The sequence below is a fragment of the Salvelinus namaycush genome, chromosome 20 (assembly GCF_016432855.1).
Source record: "Salvelinus namaycush isolate Seneca chromosome 20, SaNama_1.0, whole genome shotgun sequence".
NCBI lineage: Eukaryota > Metazoa > Chordata > Actinopteri > Salmoniformes > Salmonidae > Salvelinus > Salvelinus namaycush.
In genome coordinates this window covers 3,082,735-3,104,835 of record NC_052326.1, presented here as the reverse complement: position 1 = coordinate 3,104,835, position 22,101 = coordinate 3,082,735, and the positions used below count along the sequence as shown (strand labels likewise).

The 22,101-nt window shown below is 41.1% G+C and overlaps 1 protein-coding gene across 1 annotated transcript in view; it reads right to left on the bottom strand.

Moving 5' to 3' along the window:
- LOC120064966 (serine/threonine-protein kinase 4-like) overlaps positions 1-21,737 on the bottom strand; it is a 55,210-nt gene extending 33,473 nt beyond the window's left edge. Inside the window, exons 1-2 of the mRNA XM_039015577.1 lie at positions 21,450-21,737; positions 12,205-12,285 (exon numbers count right to left, since the gene is read on the bottom strand). Coding sequence (XP_038871505.1) covers positions 12,205-12,285; positions 21,450-21,493 — 125 coding nt within the window. The 5' untranslated portion in view covers positions 21,494-21,737. The remainder of the gene's footprint in view (positions 1-12,204; positions 12,286-21,449) is intronic.
- Between the last annotated feature and the right edge of the window lie 364 nt (positions 21,738-22,101).

Genomic DNA, 22,101 nt, shown 5'->3' with positions numbered 1-22,101 from the left:
GGTGCCTCTGCCCATTGGCTACCCAGACTATCTGCATTGTGTCCCGCCACCCACAAACCACTCTTTTACGCTACTGCTACTCTGTGTTTATCATATATGCAAAGTCACTTTAACCATACCTACATGTACATGCTACCTCAATCAGCCCGACTAACCGGTGTCTGTATATAGCCTCGCTACTATTATAGCCTCGCTACTGTTATTTTTCACTGTCTCTTTTACTGTTGTTTTTATTTCTCTACTTATCCATTGTTCACCTAATACCTTTTTTTTTTTTTTACTTAAAGATTGCATTGTTGGTAAGTAAGCATTTCAATAAGGTCTACAGTCGCGGCCAAAAGTTTTGAGAAAAAATATGAATTTTCACAAAGTCTGTTGCCTCAGTTTGTATGATGGCAATTTGCATATACTCCAGAATGTTATGAAGAGTGATCAGATGAATTGCAAAGTCCCTCTTTGCCATGCAAATGAACTGAATCACAACAAAAACATTTCCACTGCATTTCAGCCCTGCCACAAAAGGACCAGCTGACATGTCAGTGATTCTCTCGTTAACACAGTGGTGAGTGTTGATGAGGACAAGGCTGGAGATCACTCTGTCATGCTGATTGAGTTTGAATAACAGGCTGGAAGCTTCAAAAGGAGGGTGGTGCTTGGAATCATTGTTCTTCCTCTGTCAACCATGGTTACCTGCAAGGAAACGCGTGCCGTCATTATTTGTTTGCACAAAAAGGGCTTCACAGGCAAGGATATTGCTGCCAGTAAGATTGCACCTAAATCAACCATTTATTGGATCATCAAGAACTTCAAGAAGAGTGGTTCAATTGTTGTGAAGAAGGCTTCAGGGCGCCCAAGAAAGTCCAGCAAGCGCCAGGACCGTCTCCTAAAGTTGATTCAGCTGTGGGATCGGGGCACCACCAGCACAGAGCTTGCTCAGGAATGGCAGCAGGCAGGTGTGAGTGCATCTGCACGCACAGTGAGGCAAAGACTTTTGGGGGATGGCCTGGTGTCAAGAAGGGCAGCAAAGAAGCCACTTCTCTCCAGGAAAAACATCAGGGACAGACTGATATTCTGCAAAAGGTACAGGGATTGGACTGCTGAGGACTGGGGTAAAGTCATTTTCTCTGATGAATCCCCTTTCTGATTGTTTGGGGCATCCGGAAAAAAGCTTGTCCGGAGAAGACAAGGTGAGCGCTACCATCAGTCCTGTGTCATGCCAACAGTAAAGCATCCTGAGACCATTCATGTGAAGGGGTTGCTTCTCCGCCAAGGGAGTGGGCTCACTCAAAATGTTGCCTAAGAACACAGCCATAAATAAAGAATGGTACCAACACATCCTCCGAGAGCAACTTCTCCCAACCATCCAGGAACAGTTTGGTGGTGAACAACGCCTTTCCCAGCATGATGGAGCACCTTGCCATAAGGCAAAAGTGCTAACTAAGTGGCTCGGGGAACAAAACTTCGACATTTTGGGTCCATGGCCAGGAAACTCCCCAGACCTTAATCACATTGAGAACTTGTGGTCAATCCTCAAGAGGCCGGTGGACAAACAAAAACCCACAAATTCTGACAAACTCCAAGTATTGATTATGCAAGAATGGGCTGCCATCAGTCAGGATGTGGCCCAGAAGTTAATTGACAACATGCCAGGGTGGATTGCAGAGGTCTTGAAAAAGAAGGGTCAACACTGCAAATATTGACTATTTGCATCAACTTCATGTAATTGTCAATGAAAGCCTTTGACACTTATGAAATGCTTGTAATTATACTTCAGTATTCCATAGTAACATCTGACAAAAATATCTAAAGACACTGAAGCAGCAAACTTTGTGGAAATTCATATTTGTGTCATTCTCAACTTTTGGCCACGACTGTAGACCTGTTGTATTCGGCGCACGTGACAACTTTGATTTGATACCTAAAATGAACTTTTAATTGTATTTGTTAGTTCATGAACATTGTGGTGCGGTGGTTATGGAGAATAGTACATGTGTAACAGGGTTGATTATGTTTCCACTTGCCTCTAAAGAAATGTGTATTTGATGTTCAAGCATTCTTATTGGTTAGTTCAACTCTGATGACAATAAGGGGTGTTGTGATTGGCCCCACTTGCAGATAGGGGGAGATCGCGAACGTCAGGTCTTCCCAGTATGAAAATGTGATGCAAGGGATTTTGTCATCGACAGCCATCAACACTGTTAAGCCCTGCACAACTAACGTGCTGTTTCCCATTTAACAACAGCAGCAGAAATAAATGATGCTCAACTGGGACCACTGGCCGAAGTGATTTATTATGAGAAAACACAACGCATGGAGAGTACACTATACATCTGTTACACATGCATAATAAAGGATACATAGACGATGGGGGGGATTAAAACAAACGTTTGATGATTGGAGTAAGGAAAGTAGATTTACCATTATCATGTTTGGTTTATAATTAATACTTGTGGATTGCTGATTAAAATGTAGCATAGTGAATGTTAACGAAATTTACACTTTTCCAGGAGAGGGGGTTTCATTATCTCTCGTTGGAATGTCCCCGGAGACTGTGGTCTAGGGGAGAGCAGTTAGTGATATTTGGCCGTTTTAAGTATGAAAGTATCTGGATTAGAGTTCCCAGATTAGTAAAGCCTGTTCATGTGTTTTTGACCTACGGTTTACCACACACACACGTGTGAATATGCGTTAAGTGGTGTTGATAACGTGGGATTTATTTAGTGGGGTCTTTCCAATTTGGTTTTAAAATTGGGTATGCAGAAGGATGGAAATGTTTAAAAGGTTTCTGAAGGACAGGGAAAGAAAAGGGAGAGGAAATATTTAATGGTGTCGAATGCCCTTCATCCTGACTTTCTGGTGAGGCCTGATCAATCTCACTAGAAATGATTGAAACAGGTGGGATTTAATTATAAAATTAATGAGAAACACCAGTCTCTATTCTACCATTACTTAAATGAGACAACTTTTGATAACTCCATAAGGAAATATTAGTTTATTTTTTAATGTTATTTATTGTTTTTGAATCACGATGTGAATCATGGGTTCAAAGCGGAAATTGCTAGTTTCCAGGGCCCTGGTCCTTGGGTAAATATACAAATGTATTTTGTTCAGTCTGCATATAGAAGGCAAAATATATGTTAATAAGGGATGACAATTACTCCAAATGGATTGTGATATGTGTATTGCTGATTTCATTTTTGTTTTTGTTTCGATACAAATTTCATCAGATTGGGTCTACTGGAGTGTGGGATTCCCAGATGGGTTACGGTGCTAACTTCCTGATCTGGTAACTCTTCCGAGAGGTCGCCAGTAAAATAAGGGAGTATGACCTAATTTTGAAAGTGGTTTCAAACAGTAACAGTATGTTATGGTCTTTGACGTTTGTCATAGAGATAATGTTACTAAGAAATTGGGAATGTAATAATTTGTCATATAGTCTATGCTTGTCTGGATTTCCTGAAACAGAAATGAATTGAACTAAAGTGCTGTTTTGATCATGGAAGGTGACGTCAGATGGTGTCTGAATTAGAGGTCGACCGATTAATCGGAACGGCCGATTAATTAGGGCCAATTTCAAGATTTCATAACAATCCGAAATCGGTATTTTTGGACACCGATTTAGATTTTTTTTTACACCTTTATTTAACTAAGCAAGTCAGTTAAGAACACATTCTTATGTTCAATGACGGCCTAGGAACGGTGGGTTAACTGCCTTGTTCAGGGGCAGAACGACAGATTTTTACCTTGTCAGCTCGGGGATTCAATCTTGCAACGTTACGGTTAACTAGTCCAACGCTCTAACCACCTGCCTCTCATTGCACTCCACGAGGAGCCTGCCTGTTACGCGAATGCAGTAAGAAGCCAAGGTAAGTTGCTAGCTAGCATTAAACTTATCTTATAACAAACAATCAATCATAATCACTAGTTAACTACACATAGTTGATGATGTTACTAGTTTATCTAGCGTGTCCTGCGTTGCATATAATCGATGCGGTGCGCATTTGCGAAAAAAGACTGTTGTTGCTCCAACGTGTACCTAACCATAAACATCAATGCCTTTCTTAAAATTAATACACAAGTATATATTTTTAAACCTGCATATTTAGTTAATATTGCATGCTAACATGAATTTCTTTGTGTCACTTCTCTTGCAACAGAGTCAGGGTATATGCAGCAGTTTGGGCAGCCTGGCTCGTTGCGAACTGTGTGAAGACTATTTCTTCCTAACAAAGATAGCTAACTTCGTCAAACGGGGGATGATTTAACAGAAGCACATTTGTGAAAAAAGCACAATCGTTGCACGACTGTACCTAACCATAAACATCAATGCCTTTCTTAAAATCAATACACAGAAGTATATATTTTTAAACTGCATATTTAGCTAAAAGAAATCCAGGTTAGCAGGCAATATTAACCAGGTGAAATTGTGTCACTTCTCTTGCGTTCATTGCACGCAGAGTCAGGGTATATGCAACAGTTTGGGCCGCCTGGCTCGTTGCGAACTAATTTGCCAGAATTTTACGTAATTATGACATAACATTGAAGGTTGTGCAATGTAACAGGAATATTTAGACTTATAGATGCCACACGTTAGATAAAATATGTAACGTTCCGTATTTCACTGAAAGAATAAATGTTTTGTTTTCGAGATGATAGTTTCCGGATTCGACCATATTAATGACCATATTAATTTCTGTGTGTTATGTTATAATTAAGTCTATGATTTGATAGAGCAGTCTGACTGAGCGATGGTATGCACCAGCAGGCTCGTAAGCATTCATTCAAACAGCAATTTTGTGCGTTTTGCCAGCAGCTCTTCGCTGTGCTTCAAGCATTGCGCTGTTTATGACTTCAAGCCTATCAACTCCCGAGATTAGGCTGGTGTAACCAATGTGAAATGGCTAGCTAGTTAGCGGGGTGCGCGCTAATAGCGTTTCAAATGTCACTCGCTCTGAGACTTGGAGTAGTTATTCCCCTTGCTCTGCATGGGTAACGCTGCTTCGAGGGTGGATGTTGTCGATGTGTTCCAGGTTCGAGCCCAGGTAGGAGCGAGGAGAGGGATGGAATCTATACTGTTACACTGGCAATACTAAAGTGCTCCAATAGTTAAAGGTATATGAAATACAAATCGTATAGAGAGAAATAGTCCTATAATTCCTATAATAACTACAACCTAAAACTTCTTACCTGGGAATATTGAAGACTCATGTTAAAGGAACCACCAGCTTTCATATGTTCTCATGTTCTGAGCAAGGAACTTAAACGTTAGCTTCCTTACATGGCACATATTGAACTTTTACTTTCTTCTCCAACACTTTGTTTTTCCATAATTTAAACCAATTTGAACATGTTTCGTTATTTATTTGAGGCTAAATTGATTTTATTGATGTATTATATTAACTTCTTATGGCTGCAGGGGCAGTATTGAGTAGCCGGATAAAAAGGTGCCCATTTCAAACGGCCTCGTACTCAATTCTTGCTCGTACAATATCCATATTATTATTACTATTGGATAGAAAACACTCTAGTTTCTAAAACCGTTTGAATTATATCTGTGAGTAAAACAGAACTCCTTTTGCAGCAAACTTCCTGTCAGAAAGTGAAAAATCTGAAATCGATGCTCTGTTCTAGGATCTGCCTATAAATGTGCTTGATATGTATGAGTATACATGCACTTCATACGCCTTCCACTAGATGTCCCATAGGCTGTGAGAGGTGAAATGGGGTTTCTAGGTGTTTCTATGGTGAAAAGAGAGCTCTTGGAATGACATGACCCCAGAATTCCTCTGTCCAGGAAGCGCATAGAGGTCACCGGTAATGGCTTCTGAAAAGCAATCGTTTTAGAAGTGTTATATCTCCGGCTTTGATTTTATTTGATAAATGTGATCATATCATCGTAAAGTATGTTTTTTCAATATAGTTTCATCAGATTATTGAAATATTTTCGGGAGTTTAGGCATCTTGCGTTCTCTGGGTATGGTGAAGATGGAGAGCTACGCGCCACTTGGCTAGTTAGCTTGCTAATTCGAGAGGGAAGAAGGCCGTTCTAAAACCAAACAACGATTGTTCTGGACAAAGGAGACCCTTGTACAACATTCTGATGGAAGATCATCAAAAGTAGGACCCATTTTATGATGATATTTCATATATCTGTCGGAATATGTTGACAATTATTTTGCCCCCAGATTTGGGCTCTCTCTCGTTATAACGTAAGCTGGATGTGGTAATGAAGTTATTTTTAGAATTCTAACACGGCGATTTCATTAAGAACTAATGTATCTATCATTTCCTATACAACATGCATTTTTTAGTAACGTTTATGTATAGTTATTTGGTCAGAATAGTTGTGTCATAAAAATATCCGGACATTCTAGGAAAAAGATGCTACGTTAGCACAATGTATAACCACGTATTTCAGCTCTAAATATGCACATTTTCAAACAAAAAATAAGTGTATTGTATAACCTGATGTTATAGGACTGTCATCTGATGAAGCTTATCAAGGTTAGTCAAAAATTATATATCTTTTGCTGGTTTGTTACAATCGCTAACTTTTGCTGCGGGTAAATGGCTTGTGTTTCTGGCTATTGTGGTAAGCTAATATAACGCTATATTGTGTTTTCGCTGTAAAACACTTAAAAAAATCGGAAATATTGGCTGGATTCACAAGATGCTTGTCTTTCATTTGCTGTACACTATGTATTTTTCAGAAATGTTTTATGATGAGTATTTAGGTATTTGACGTTGGTGTCTGTAATTATTCTGGCTGCTTTCGGTGCAATTTCTGATTGTAGCTGCAATGTAAACTATGATTTATACCTGAACTATGCACATTTTTCGAACAAAACATAGATTTATTGAATAACATGTTATAAGACTGTCATCTGATGAAGTTGTTTGTTGGTTAGTTTGGTTGGTTCTTGGTTAGTTTGGTTGGTTTTGTGCATGCTACCTGTGCTGTGAAAAATGTTAGTGCTTTTTTGTATTTGGTGGTGAGCTAACATAAATATACGTGCTGTTTTCGCTGTAAAACATTTTAAAAATCGGACATGTTGGCTGGATTCACAAGATGTGTACCTTTCATTTGCTGTATTGGACTTGTTAATGTGTGAAAGTTAAATATTTCTAAAAAATATCTTTTGAATTTCGCGCCCTGCACTTGAGCTGGCTGTTGTCATAAGTGTACCGACACCGGGCTGCAGCCAGAAGAAGTTAAGTTAAAATAAGTGTTCATTCAGTATTGTTGTAGTTGTCATTATTACAAATATTTTATTTATTTTTTTAAATACAAAAAAATAAAATAATAATAATTAAAAAAAATATATATATATAAAAAAAATATTTTAAAAAATATAAATAAATAAATAATAAATAAAAATCGGCTGATTAATCGGTATTGGCTTTTTTTGGTCCTCCAATAATCGGTATCGGCGTTGAAAAATCATAATCGGTCGACCTCTAGTCTGAATGCATGTAGGAATAATTTGGCCACAAACAGTGTGTGTTTGTGGCCAAATGGGGACAAAGGCATTCAATGCGACAGTGATTTTTTACACTTCTATCTGAGTCCGAGCCATTAACCTGGGTACCGGCAGCAGGATTGCACCAGAGTCCTGAGACCACACTTGTGGAGTGAGCGTGGAGAGAAATATCATTCACATTTCTCTCATGTTCCTGGGTGCTGGTGGGAGAAATGGACCAGAGAGGATGGTGATAGCGGCTCAGGTGAGAGACTCGTGTACGTGGGAAAAATGGATGTATCTATTTGGATATTGAAATCGTGACAATATCAACTTCTCTAGGGTAGGGGGCAGCATTGGGAATTTTGGATGAAAAGCGTGCCCAAATTAAACTGCCTGCTACTCAGCCATAAAAGCTAGAATATGCATAGTATTAGTAGATTTGGATAGAAAACACTCTGAAGTTTCTAAAACTGGTTGAATGATGTCTGTGAGTATAACAGAACACATATGGCAGGCAAAAACCTGAGAAAAAATCCAACCAGGAAGTGGGAAATCTGAGGTTTGTAGGTTTTCAACTCTTGGCCTGTCGAATACACAGTGTCTATGTGGTCAAGTTGCACTTCCTAAGGCTTCTACTAGATGTCAACAGTCTTTAGAACCTTGTTTGATGCTTCTACTGTGAGGTGGGGAATGAGTCAGAGGTCTGTCAGAGAGCCACGAGCTCAGTCTAGCGCATTCACGTGAGAGCGAGCTCTGTTCCATTGCAATTCTAAAGACAAAGGAATTCTCCGGTTGGAACATTATTGAAGATTTATGTTAAAAACATCCTAAAGATTGATTCTATACTTGGTTTGACATGTTTCTACGGACTGTAATATAACTTTTTGTCCGTACTTTCCGCTGGACTTGCACACGCGTCGTGAGTTTGGATTGTGTACTGAACACGCGAACAACAAGGAGGTATTTGGACATAAATGATGGACATTATCGAACAAAACAAACATTTATTGTGGAACTGGGATTCCTGGGAGTGCATTCTGATGAAGATCAAAGGTAAGTGAATATTTATAATGCTATTTCTGACATCTTGACTCCAACATTGCGGATATCTGTTTGGCCTGATTTTTCGTCTGAGCGCCGTACTCAGATTATTGCATGGTTTGCTTTTTCCGTAAAGTTTTTTTGAAATCTGACACAGCGGTTGCATTAAGGAGAAGTGGATCTAAAATTCCATGCATAACAGTTGTATCTTTTATCAATGTTTATTATGAGAATTTCTGTAAATTGATGTGGCTCTCTGCAAAATCACCGGATGTTTTGGAACTACTGAACATAACGCGCCAATGTAAACTCTGATTTTTGGATATAAATATGAACTTTACCGAACAAAACATACATGTATTCTGTAACATTAAGTCCTATGAGTGTCATCTGATGAAGATCATCAAAGGTTAGTGAATAATTTGATCTATATTTCTGATTTTTGTGACTCCTCTCTTTGGCTGGAAAAATGGCTGTGTTTTTCTGTGACTTGGCTGTGACCTAACATAATCGTTTGGTTTACTTTCGTCGTAAAGCCTTTTTGAGATCGGACACTGTGGCTGGATTTACAACAAGTGAATCTTTAAAATTGTGTAAAATACATGTATGTTTGAGGAATTTTAATTATGGGATTTCTGTTTTGAATTTGGCGCCCTGCAGTTTCACTGGCTGTTAACGAGGTGGGACGCTACCGTCCCACATACCCTAGTGAGGTTAACTGACCGACTTGCCTAGTTAAACAAAGGTAAAATAAAAAATAAAAAAAAGTCTATACAGTGCTGAGTTACCTCAAGAGGATGTATCGTTGATTAGAGATAAGCACTTGTCTCAGCTAAGGTGCCTATCAGGTGGCAAAGAAGGAGATGGGGAGCAAAGTGAGAATGGCATGGCTTGGGAACACCTCTTGGATCCAGTGGTCTAACGGGGAAGACTGGGCCAAAGCATAAGGTGGCTTTTTAGGGCTTTCATTTTTGCCGAACCTAGCAGAAAAGTATTCTGAAGGCATAGTCAGGTGAATAGAGAATGAGAATTGTCATGTTATTAAACTTTGGGTTTGCATGCATATATAATTATGCATAGCTTACCACATTGTTAATACCGTTATGTTTTGTGTTTCTCGTTGCGTTGCAAGTCTTGTGCTATAACTCTCTTAGGAACCAGAAGGAGAATGTTGAACTGGGAGAAGTCAACGGATCCAGTGGACACGTTATTATCAGTGTTCTATGAGAGATGGAAATAAGATTGTTTGATCATAGAACAGAGGCCATAAGTCTCCGAGTTCGTAAACCTCACTGTGAATGTTATGTTTATTTTGTGTTCATGTTTTATTATCATTGTTTGTTCATTTATATAAGTAATTTCCAAGTTTATGTACAGTTGAAGTCAGAAGTTTAGATACACCTTAGCCAAATACATTTAAACTCAGTTTTTCATAATTCCTGACATTTAATCCTAGTAAGAATTCCCTGTCTTTGGTCAGTTAGAATCACCACCTTATTTTAAGAATGTGAAATGTCAGAATCATAGTACAGAGAATAATTTATTTCAGCTTTTTTTTTTTTTTCATCACATTTCCAGTGGGTCAGAAGTTTACATACACTCAATTAGTATTTGGTAGCATTGCCTTTAAATTGTTTAACTTGGGTCAAACATTTCAGGTAGCCTTCCACAAGCTTCCCACAATAAGTTGGGTGAATTCTGGCCCATTCCTCCTGACAGAGCTGGTGTAGCTGAGTAAGGGTTGTAAAAGGCCTCCTTGCTTGCACACGCTTTTTCAGTTCTGCCCACAATTTTTTTTATAGGATTGAGGTCTGGGCTTTGTGATGGCCACTCCAATACCTTGACTTTGTTGTCCTTAAGCCATTTTGCCACAACAATGGAAGTATGCTTGGGGTCATTGTCCATTTGGAAGACCCATTTGCAACCAAGCTTTAACTTCCTGACTGTTGTCTTGAGATAATGCTTCAATATATCCACATAATTTTCCTCCCTCATGATGCCATCTATTTTGTGAAGTGCACCAGTCCCTCCTGCAGCAAAGCACCCCCACAACATGATGCTGCCACCCCCGTGCTTCACGGTTGGGATGGTGTTCTTCAGCTTGCAAGCCTCCCCCCTATTCCTCCAAACATAACGATGGTCATTATGGCCAAACAGTTCTATTTTAGTTTCATCACACCAGAGGACATTTCTCCAAAAAGTATGATCTTTGTCCCCATGTGCAGTTGCAAACCGTAGTCTGGCTTTTTTATGGCGGTTTTGGAGCAGTGGCTTCTTCCTTGCTGATATAGGACTCGTTTTACTGTGGATATAGATACTTTTGTACCCGTTTCCTCCAGCATCTATACAAGGTTCTGGGATTGATTTGCACTATTCGCAACAAAGAACGCGTCTCCTTCCTGAGCGGTGTGACGGCTGCGTGGTCCCATGGTGTTTATCCTTGCGTACTATTGTTTGTACAGATGAACGTGGTACCTTCAGGCATTTGGAAATTGCTCCCAAGGAAGAACCAGACTTGTGGAGGTCTAAAATGTTTTTTCTGACGTCTTGGCTGATTTCTTTTGATTTCCCATGATGTCAAATAAAGAGGCACTGAGTTTGAAGGTAGGCCTTGAAATACATCCACAGATACACCTCTAATTGACTCAAATGATGTCAATTAGCCTATCAGAAGCTTCTAAAGCCATGACATCATTTTATGGAATTTTCCAACCTGTTTAAAGGCACAGTCAACTTTGTGTATGTAAACTTCTGACCCACTGGAATTGTGATACAGTGAATTATAAGTGAAATAATCTGTCTGTAAACATTTGTTGGAAAAATTACTTGTCATGCACAAAGTAGATGTCCTAACTGACTTGCCAAAACTATAGTTTGTTAACAAGAAATTTGTGGAGTGGTTGAAAAACTAGTTTTAATAACTCCAACCTAAGTGTATGTAAACTTCTGACTTCAACTGTAAGTTGAACAGTAGGAAGGTATTGTTCAAGAGGAGGGACTGTTGGGTTCTGAGAATATGAAATATACGTATTCATGTCACTGAGGGAGAGCTTAGGTTTAGAGGGTCTACACCAGAAGTTAATGGTTATCTGTAGGAGGAAGGTATATAGTGTGTGCAATTAAACGTGGAATGTACTGAGTGCAGGGAAGCGATCACGTGGCAGGCATTGACAAGGGCAGAGAGCCATGGATTAGTGAAGAAGGGGGTCGAGGTCAGGTCACGTTAAGGGAGAAAGAAAAGTTTATGGCCGTATTACTTCGTTTCATGCCTAGCAGTAAAGATACAATATTTGTTCAGATGGGTAGGAGGAGACTCAGCCTAGGAGAAGGGGTTAAATATTAATGCTTGTGTGAAAATGTTTGTCTAATGCAGCTGTTTTGATCCTTTTGGAATAATAAACTTGGTTGAGCTTTCATAGTGTCCGTAGAGTTTTTAGAACCTAACATCAGTGACTCGTGCAGCACAACTTACTCATACATCGATCAGCTGTCATTCATGACGCAACACAAGAGGGCATGTTAATCACAGACACTAACAGAAAGTTGAGTAACAGGAAACGAGTGACACGTATGTCGTGGTGTTATGTTGCTCTTCTTCCTTGAGTCTAATGTAAGTCAGAGAGGGATAGCGGTGCTTCTCAGAACTGAAACATGGCAATTCAGCTCCAACTGTCCATAACAAAACACATCCAGGACTCACCCTTCGCCAATTTTCTCTAGCACATCAAAGACTTCCTCTGGCTGCTTGGTTAAACTGTCTTCACTGAGCTTCTTTAGCTGCCTGTAGGGTGGAGAAAGTTTCAAATTGTTATTAGTCATATGTACAGGATACACATGGTGTTCCAATGAAATGCTTACTTGCAGGTTCCTCCTCGACAATGCAACAACAAGAAATAAAAGATAAAGATACAAACAAAGTAAATGGCTCAGTAGAATAGATTAAACATTTTATCATAAGTATAATACAGGAAGGAACCATTCATTTACATGTGTTTTGGGCAAGGGGGGATTGGGGGGAAAGTGTTAAAATGCTGCAATCATAAACAGAGTCCGGTAGCAGCAGCTGTGATGGGTGTGTTGCATGAATGTATGTGTGTGTATTTGTGTGTGTGCGCGCATGTAAACTCAACAAAAAAAAGAAACATCCCGTGTAACAACACCTGCACAGGATCGGTACATCCCAACATCACACCTGTGGGACAGGTACAGGATGGCAACAATAACTGCCTGAGTAACACAAGGAACGCACAATCCCTCCATCAGTGCTCAGACTGTCCGCAATAGGCTGAGAGAGGCTGGACTGAGGGCTTGTAGGCCTGTTGTAAGGCAGGTCCTCAACATACATCACCGACAACAACGTCGCCTACGGGCACAAACCCACCGTCACTGGACCAGACAGGACTGGCAAAAAGAGCTCTTCACTGACGAGTCGCGGTTTAGTCTCACCGTGGTGCGTTACAGGGAAGACATCCTCCTCCCTCATGTGGTACCCTTCCTACAGGCTCATCCTGACATGACCCTCCAGCATGACAATGCCACCAGCCATACTGCTCATTCTGTGCCTGATTTCCTGCAAAACAGGAATGTCAGTGTTCTGCCATGGCCAGCGAAGAGCCCGGATCTCAATCCCATTTAGCACATCTGGGACCTGTTGGATCCGAGGGTGAGGGCTAGGGCCATTCCCCCCAGAAATGTCCGGGAACTTGCAAGTGCCTTGGTAGAAGAGTGGGGTAACATCTCACAGCAAGAACTGGAAAATCTGGTGCAGTCCAAGAGGAGGAGATGTACTGCTGTACTTAACTTCATGAGGGTAGGGGGCAGCATTCGGAATTTCGGATGAAAAGCGTGCCCAAATTAAACTGCCTGCTACTCAGGCCCAGAAGATAGGATATGCATATAATTAGTAGATTTGGATAGAAAACACTCTATCGTTTCCAAAACTGTTAAAATAATGTCTGTGAGTATAACAGAACTGATATGACAGGCGAAAACCTGAGGAAAATCCAACCAGGAAGTACTATTATTTTGAAAGGCTGTTTTTCCATTGAAAGCCTATCCACCATACAAAGACTTAGAACTCAGTTCACGAATCTCCCATTCCTCTCAAAAAAAATTGAAAAAGCTGTTGCACAGCAACTCACTGCCTTCCTGAAGACAAACAATGTATATGAAACGCTTCAGTCTGGTTTTAGACCCCATCATAGCACTGAGACTGCACTTGTGAAGGTGGTAAATGACCTTTTAATGGCGTCAGACCAAGGCTCTGCATCTGTCCTCGTGCTCCTAGACCTTAGTGCTGCTTTTGATACCATCGATCACCACATTCTTTTGGAGAGATTGGAAACCCAAATTGGTCTACACGGACAAGTTCTGGCCTGGTTTAGATCTTATCTGTCGGAAAGATATCAGTTTGTGGATGGTTTTTCCTCTGACAAATCAACTGTAAATTCCGGTGTTCCTCAAGGTTCCGTTTTAGGACCACTATTGTTTTCACTATATATTTTACCTCTTGGGGATGTCATTCTGAAACATAATGTTAACTTTCACTGCTATGCGGATGACACACAGCTGTACATTTCGATGAAACATGGTGAAGCCCCAAAATTGCCCTCGCCGGAAGCCTGTGTTTGAGACATAAGGATGGCTGCAAATGTTCTACTTTTAAACTCGGACAAAACAGAGATGCAAGTTCTAGGTCCCAAGAAACAAAGATCTAGGCGTTATTCTGGACCCTGATCTCTCTTTTGACGAACATATCAAGACTGTTTCAAGGACAGCTTTTTCCATCTACGTAACATTGCAAAAATCAGAAACTTTCTGTCCAAAAAGGATGCAGAAAAAATAATCCATGCTTTTGTCACTTCTAGGTTGGACTACTGAAATGCTCTACTTTCCGGCTACCCGGATAAAGCACTAAATAAAATTCAGTTAGTGCTAAACACGGCTGCTAGAATCTTGACTAGAACCAAATATTTGATCATATTACTCCAGTGCTAGCCTCTCTACACTGGCTTTCTGTTGAGGCAAGGGCTGATTTCAAGGTTTTACTGCTAACCTACAAAGCATTACATGGGCTTGCTCCTACCTATCTTTACGATTTGGTCCTGCCGTACATACCTACACGTATGCTACGGTCACAAGACGCAGGCCTCATAACTGTCCCTAGAATTTCTAAGCAAACAGCTGGAAGCAGGGCTTTCTCCTATAGAGCTCCATTTTTATGGAATGGTCTGCCTACCCATGTGAGAGACGTAGACTTGGTCTCAACCTTTAAGTCTTTATTGAAGACTCATCTCTTCAGTAGGTCCTATGATTGAGTGTAGTCTGGCCCAGGAGTGTGACGGTGAACGGAAAGGCACTGGAGCAACGAACCGCCCTTGCTGTCTCTGCCTGGCCGGTTCCCCTCTCTCCACTGGGATTCTCTGCCTCTAACCTTATTCCAGTGGCTGAGTCACTGGCTTACTGGTGTTCTTACCATGCCGTCCCTAGGAGGGGTGCGTCACTTGAGTGGGTTGAGACACTGACGTGATCTTCCTGTCTGGGTTGGCACCCCCCTTGTGTTGTGCCGTGGAGGAGATTTTTGTGGGCTGTACTCTGCCTGGTCTCAGGATGGTAAGTTGGTGGTTGAAGATATCCCTTTAGTGGTGTGGAGGCTGTGCTTTGGCAAAGTGGGTGGGGTTATATCCTGCCTGTTTGGTCCTGTCTGGGGGTATCGTCGGATGGGGCCACAGTGTCTCCCGACCCCTCCTGTCTCAGCCTCCAGTATTTATGCTGCAGTAGTTTGTGTCGGGGGGCTAGGGCCAGTCTGTTATATTTGGAGCATTTCTCCTGTCTTATCCTGTGGCCTGTGTGAATTTAAGTATGCTCTCTCTAATTCTCTCTCTTTCTCTCTCTCTCGAAGGACCATGCCTCAGGACTACCTGGCCTGACTCCTTGCTGTCCCCAGTCCACCTGGCCGTGCTGCTGCTCCAGTTTCAACTGTTCTGCCTGCGGCTATGGAACCCTGACCTGTTCACCGGACGTGCTACCTATCCCAGACCTGCTGTTTTCAACTCTCTAGACAGCAGGAGCGGTAGAGATACTCTGAATGATCGGCTATGAAAAGCCAACTTACATTTACTCCTGAGGTGCTGACCTGTTGCACCCTCAACAACCACTGTGATTATTATTATTTGACCCTGCTGGTCATCTATGAACATTTGAACATCTATCTTGGCCATGTTCTGTTATAATCTCCACCCGGCACAGCCAGAAGAGGACTGGCCACCCCTCGTAGCCTGGTTCCTCTCTAGGTTTCTTCCTAGGTTCTGGCCTTTCCAGGGGAGTTTTTCCTAACCACCGTGCTTCTACACCTGCATTGCTTGCTGTTTGGGGTTTTAGGCTGGGTTTCTGTACAGCACTTTGTGATATCAGCTGATGTAAGGACTTTATAAAAAACATTTATTGAATTTATCTTCTGTCTCGAATCGAGCATAGAATGTGTTGAGCTCGTCTGGGAGGGAGGTGTCGGTAGGCACCAGACAGCTGTATTTGCCTTTGCCCATGATAATCTGTAGTCCTTGCCACATGCAGAGTCAGTTGTCGAACATCAACTCAAGTTTGAGTCTGAGGTCTTTTTGCATCCCTAATGGATTTGCGGAGCTCGTTCCTGCTTGCCTTGTACACATCGTGCGCTACTGAGTTCTTTCTGATGACATTGAATGCTACAGTACGGGCTCTCAGCATGGTAAGGATATCTCCTCTTATCCCATAGACATTAAAACTAGTAGATAGTGATAGGAATACGTGGATGACGTGAGCGCTGTCTAAAACTCCAGATGGTGCAAGTATTTGAATTTGAAGCAGGCCATATTACTGAATGGGGCTGAATGGCACCAACAATTTTTTGCTAAGGATCATGGTGAAAGTGGCCGTAACTAGCAAAGGATCACGGTCGATGGAGTCATTTTCATTCTGCCTGAGAAAGGCAACCTTGTTTTAATGTCTATGAACCAGATGCTAGCCTACTGTTAAGCTTTTGCAGCAGAAGGTTCATTTGAAAGCTCAGCCTTACCAGGTCAACATTGTAATACAACACGGACTGTAAATATTAAGTATGACAATCAGAATTACAACCAACTTGCCAGAAAAAATAAAGATTAGACTTTGAGTGACGATTAGTACAGTTAAATACAGAACATGCCGGCATGGTGACTCTTTGTAAAATCTAACTCAAATTGGTGCAGAGTTAAGTATGTGCGAGTACCCTATCTATCTATCCTAGACATATGACCGTGATCCTTCCACCTGAAAATAAAAAGTTAATGGGCTACTATCCCAACAACCGATCACAACTCAGTTAGGCTAGATTGAATTACCTCAGAATAAAGTGGACTAATATATATATAAATAACAATTATTTCATCTCAATTCTGTATTTTCTTATGATTTTAGTCTATCATTTGTGAAACTGCATCGTCATCATAAATAAATTGAATTCTAAATGTATTCAATTATAATTGCATACTAAATAGATATTTCAAAACAGTGAGAGCGAACTCCATCGCCATTCTCCACTCTGTCATCCTCTGTCAGCCCATAGACATTAAAACCGTGTCAGCCCCATAGACATTGGTTCAGCCCCTCAATCTCCACTTGACAGGCTCGTTTACGCAGCACTTGACAAGCTCGTTGATAGCACACCACACCCCCTTAGGTGCACGTGCAAAGAGCGTGCACGAGGGTGAGCCTCCTTGTAGCCTGCCGGCCCGTGATCGGTCTGTGTGACGACAATTGTAGTAGTCAAAATGGATCACTATAATTATAAGTCTCGATTTGTAGCAAACTTTAAAATAATAACTCACCGAGGGCATTGAACTTGATTATAAACACATTTTGGGTGGGGGGGACCGGCAAGATCTTACAAAGTGTGTACTGTTTAAGAAATCTTGTGTGTAAGTGATTGAGGCCTACTTATAGCACCTTTGAATTTAAATAGGTTTAGGACCCAAAAATAAGCAGTGTTGAGTAAAATGTACTCTGAACTCACTGACACTGTAGAGGTTTTCAAACTTTTCTTAACCTGGGACCCCCGCCCAGAAAAACCAGCGACCCAGGGAGACCCATCATACACTATATAAAATGCCTTCCGAAAGTATTCAGACCACTCAACTTTTTCCAAAATGTGTTATGTTACTGCCTTACTCTAAAATGGATTTTAAAAATTCTGAGCAATCTGTCCTCGAGAGACCCAGCCAGAGCCCGGACTTGAACCCGATCAAACACCTCTGGAGAGACCTGAAAATAGCTGTGCAGCAAAGCACCCCATCCAACCTGACAAAGCCCGAGAGTTTCTGCAGAGAAGAATGGGAGAAACTCCCCAAATACATTTGTGCCAAGCTTGTAGCGTCATACCCAAGAAGACTCGAGGCTGTAATCAATGCCAAAGGTTCTTCAACAAAGTAACTGAGTAAAGGGTCTGAATGCTTATGTAAATATGAGATCAGTTTTTTTTTTTTTATACATTTGCAAAAATGTATAAAAACCTGTTTTTGCTTTGTCATTATGGGGTATCGTGCGTAGATTCATGAGGGGGGAAAAACGATTTAATACATTTTTGAATAAGGCTGTAACGTAACAAAATATGGAAAAAGGGAAGGGGTCTGAATACTATCCGAATGCACTGTATATAAACCCTGGATAGCTGACTATGGGTGGGTTGCACCAACATGGATTAACTCTTAAAATGGGTTAAATCAATCTTGTTGCACCAAACTTTAAAACCTAGTTTTAAATTAATCCTACTTACATGTAATCCTTCTTCTAAAATAAAGTTCAATTTTATTTTAAAAAGAGTTTAATTTATTAATCTTGACTACTGCAATTTCTTTTTACTGGCTTCATAGGGGAATAACTTTACATCAGATTGATCTTAAATTGGTCAGCAATATTGAAAACATTACGGGATCATGCATTAACTTCTCAAGCTTTACACGATAAGAATCGCCATTGTGTTGCAATGCTGCTTTCATTGTAGTTTAGAGAGGTGAACTACATGTTTTCATTTCAACTTCAAATTCCCAAAGGAGAAGGAAATGCGCAAGACATGGACAATTGCACTCAAAAGAGTGCTACCAGCCATCAGACGAGACAGTACTATGCTCTGACCATTGAGGACAAGTGGTTTGACAGGACAGCAACATCAGAATCCATTACCTTGCAAAGAAGAACAGAGAAGGAGTAATGGAGTCAGAGGAGACGGCTGCCGTTTTACAATCCCATAACCAATTGTGCTATTGTGTGTGTTTGAGTTATTTGTAACTTATTTTGTACATAATGTTTCTGCCACCATGTTTTACGACCGAAAAGAGCTTCTAGATATCAGGACAGCGATTACTCACCCCGTACTGGAGGAATACTTTTTCTTTAACGAGTCTGACGGGTGGCGGTATATGTACCCGCAAAACACCAGTCTCGCTGTCAACAGTGAAGAGGTGACTCTGGGATGCTGACCTTCTAGACAGAGTTGCAAAGAAAAAGCCACATCTCAGACTGGCTAATAAAAAGAAAAGATTAAGATGGGCAAAAGAACAGACACTGGACAGAGAAACTCTGCCTAGAAGGGCAGCATCCCGAAGTCGCTTCTTCACTGTTGACGTTGAGATTGGTGTTTTGCGGGTACCATTTAATGAAGCTGGCAGTTTAGGACTTGTGAGGGGTCTGTTTCTCAAACTAGACACTAATGTACTTGTCCTCTTGCTCAGTTGTGCACCGGGGCCTCCCACTTCTCTTTCTATTATGGTTAGACAGTTTGCGCTGTTCTGTGAAGGGAGTAGTACACAGCGTTGTACAAGATCTTCAGTTTCTTGACAATTTCTCACATGGAATAGCCTTCATTTCTCAGAACAAGAATAGACTGATGAGTTTCAGAAGAAAGTTCTTTGTTTCTGGCCATTTTGAACCTGTAATCAAACCCACAAATGCTGATGATCCAGATACTCAACTTGTCTAAAGGCCAGTTTTATTGCTTCTTTAATCAGGACAACAGTTTTCAGCTGTGCTAACAATTGCAAGAGGGTTTTCTAATGATCAATTAGCCTTTTAAAATGATAAACTTGGATTAGCTAACACAACGTGCCATTGGAACACAGGAGTGATGGTTGCTGATAAAGGGCCTCTGTACACCTATGTAGATATTCCATTACAAAACTGCAGTTTCCAGCTACAATAGTCATTTACAACATTTACAATGTCTACACTGTATTTCTGATCAATTTGATGTCATTTTCATTTAAAAAACAAGGACATTTCTAAGTGACCCCAAACATTTGAACGGTAGTGTACATATGAGATGAGTAATGTAAGATATTAAAGTGACTAGTGATTTATTTATTAAGTGGCCAATGATTCGAGTCTGTATGTAGGCAGCAGCCTCTCTGTTTTAGTAATGGCCGTGAGATAGACTGAAAAACAGCTTCTCTCGGTCCCATCTTTGATGCACCTGTACTGACCTCGCCTTCTGGATGGTAGCGGGGTGAACAGGCAGTGGCTCGGGTGGTTGTCCTTGATGACCTTTTTGGCCTTCTTGTGACATCGGATGCTGTAGGTGTCCTGGAGGGCAGGTAGTTTGCGGTACCAGGCGGTGATACAGCCCGACAGGATGCTCTCAATTGTGATTCTAACATGTACTGACTCAGGGGCGTGAATAGTTATATATATATATTTTTTAACTAGGCAAGTCAGATAAGAACAAATTTTTATTTACAATGACGGCCTACCCTGGCCAAACCCGACCGACGCTGGCCCAATTGTGTGCAGCCCTATCCCAATCACGACCGGATGTGATACAGCCTGGATTCGAACCAGGGACTGTAGTGACACCTCTTGCACTGAGATGCAGTGCCTTAGACTGCTGCGCCACTCTGGAGCCCCATATATAAATTACATTTCTGTATTTAATTTTCAGTAAATTTGCTAACATTTGTTTCACTTTGTCATTATGGGGTATTGTGCGTAGACGAGTGAGAGAGAAAAAAATCGATTTAATCCATTTTGAATTCAGGCTGTAACGCAAATTTATTTTGGAATAAGTCAAGGGGTATGAATACTTTCTGAAGGCACTGTATATCGTCAGTTATGTGTCCAATAATGTTGGCCTATGTGGTTGTGTCCCTTGTCATTACTGCTACATTACAGCAGTGATCCACTAAATGGATAGCCACGCTAGCTTCGCCCTCATGTCGGTACTAGCAAGCACGCTAGGTAGTGCTAGGTATCAACAGTCAATCCAGTAGGTGCTGAAAACTATAGTGAGCTTCCATTGGTCAATAGCAACGCGATGTAGCGGAGAACAACTTTGGTCCAGTCTTTCGCCCATGCTTGCATCGCTCAATGGTCTTCCGCCCACGTCCCTTCTTTTAATTTAAAATGAATCGGGCTCAGTTGTTTCATAGCCCCCAGCGTGCTAAATCAAACCAAATGCTAGATGCATTTCTGCTGTTAGGTTAGTCGCTTGTCAACATTGTATAGTTATTAGCTAGCTACGTACAGTAGCTAGTTAACAGCAGGCATCAGGGAAGAGCAACTGTTGACCCAGTGTCCCCCAGTCCTGTCTTACCATCTCCAACCATAGGTGCGGAATGATAGGAGTTGGCAAAACGACACAAACAGATCCGGAGCCAGTCAATGTTGTGCCATTTCAAACTATCTTCCTACAAATATATCTATGTGGTGCAATAACAGGTATGTTACACTAGCAATAACAGCTAACTAGCAAGCATGTAGACAGTTAGTTGATAACGTTGGATCTTGGTAGTGTCTCTCCGCTGTATGATGCTAGCTAGCTAAGTTACCCTTAGCTAGCTACCCTTAGCTAGCTTATATTAACCCCAACACGATCAGGCTAATATTCAAACTGGAGAAACAAACTTCTGCAGACAATTTAACTAGGTTGTACTGATTCATTACCTGCGTGGGTGTGTCCTCATTTGTACTTTGTCCTTGTTCTCCATTGTTTTCTTCAAGATAGTTCACTTCTGTAGCCAGCGGTTCTTGCTGCGATGATACGCTTTTCTGAATGTTTTACAGTTGTCTCTCAACTTCTCATTCGTGTTTCATTGTGTAAAGCCAAGTTTCCAAAATCTGAAATTTTCCTTAAACTACTTTAATCTCATTCGTTGCTCCATCCTCCTCTGACTAGGCTGCTTTTGACTTTTTTGACAATTTGTAGCCAAGTGTCTTGACATTCAGTTCAAACCAGGAAGAGCGTTTTGAGACTGGGCGCGGAATGAGGGGGGCCAAAGAGAATAGCCTACCACAGCGTGAGTCATAATACCTACCGTTCAAACACGGAAATGGTTACAATCGTTTTTCCACCATTCATTTTATCCCGGCATTGTGGATTTTAGAAACACTTCAAATAAGTGTTTCGCGTAGGCTTACCCTGACGTGACGTTTTGATAACCGTGTAAATGTCTATCGGAAAAGGTGACTTTTATCAATATATTCGCCTGTATTTAGCCCCCCAAAAATGAAAGGCTAATTAGCTGCTAATGTGGCTATCATACAGAACTACAAATGCCTGTCTCAAGCTTCATGTCACTCATCAGGGCCATGATAA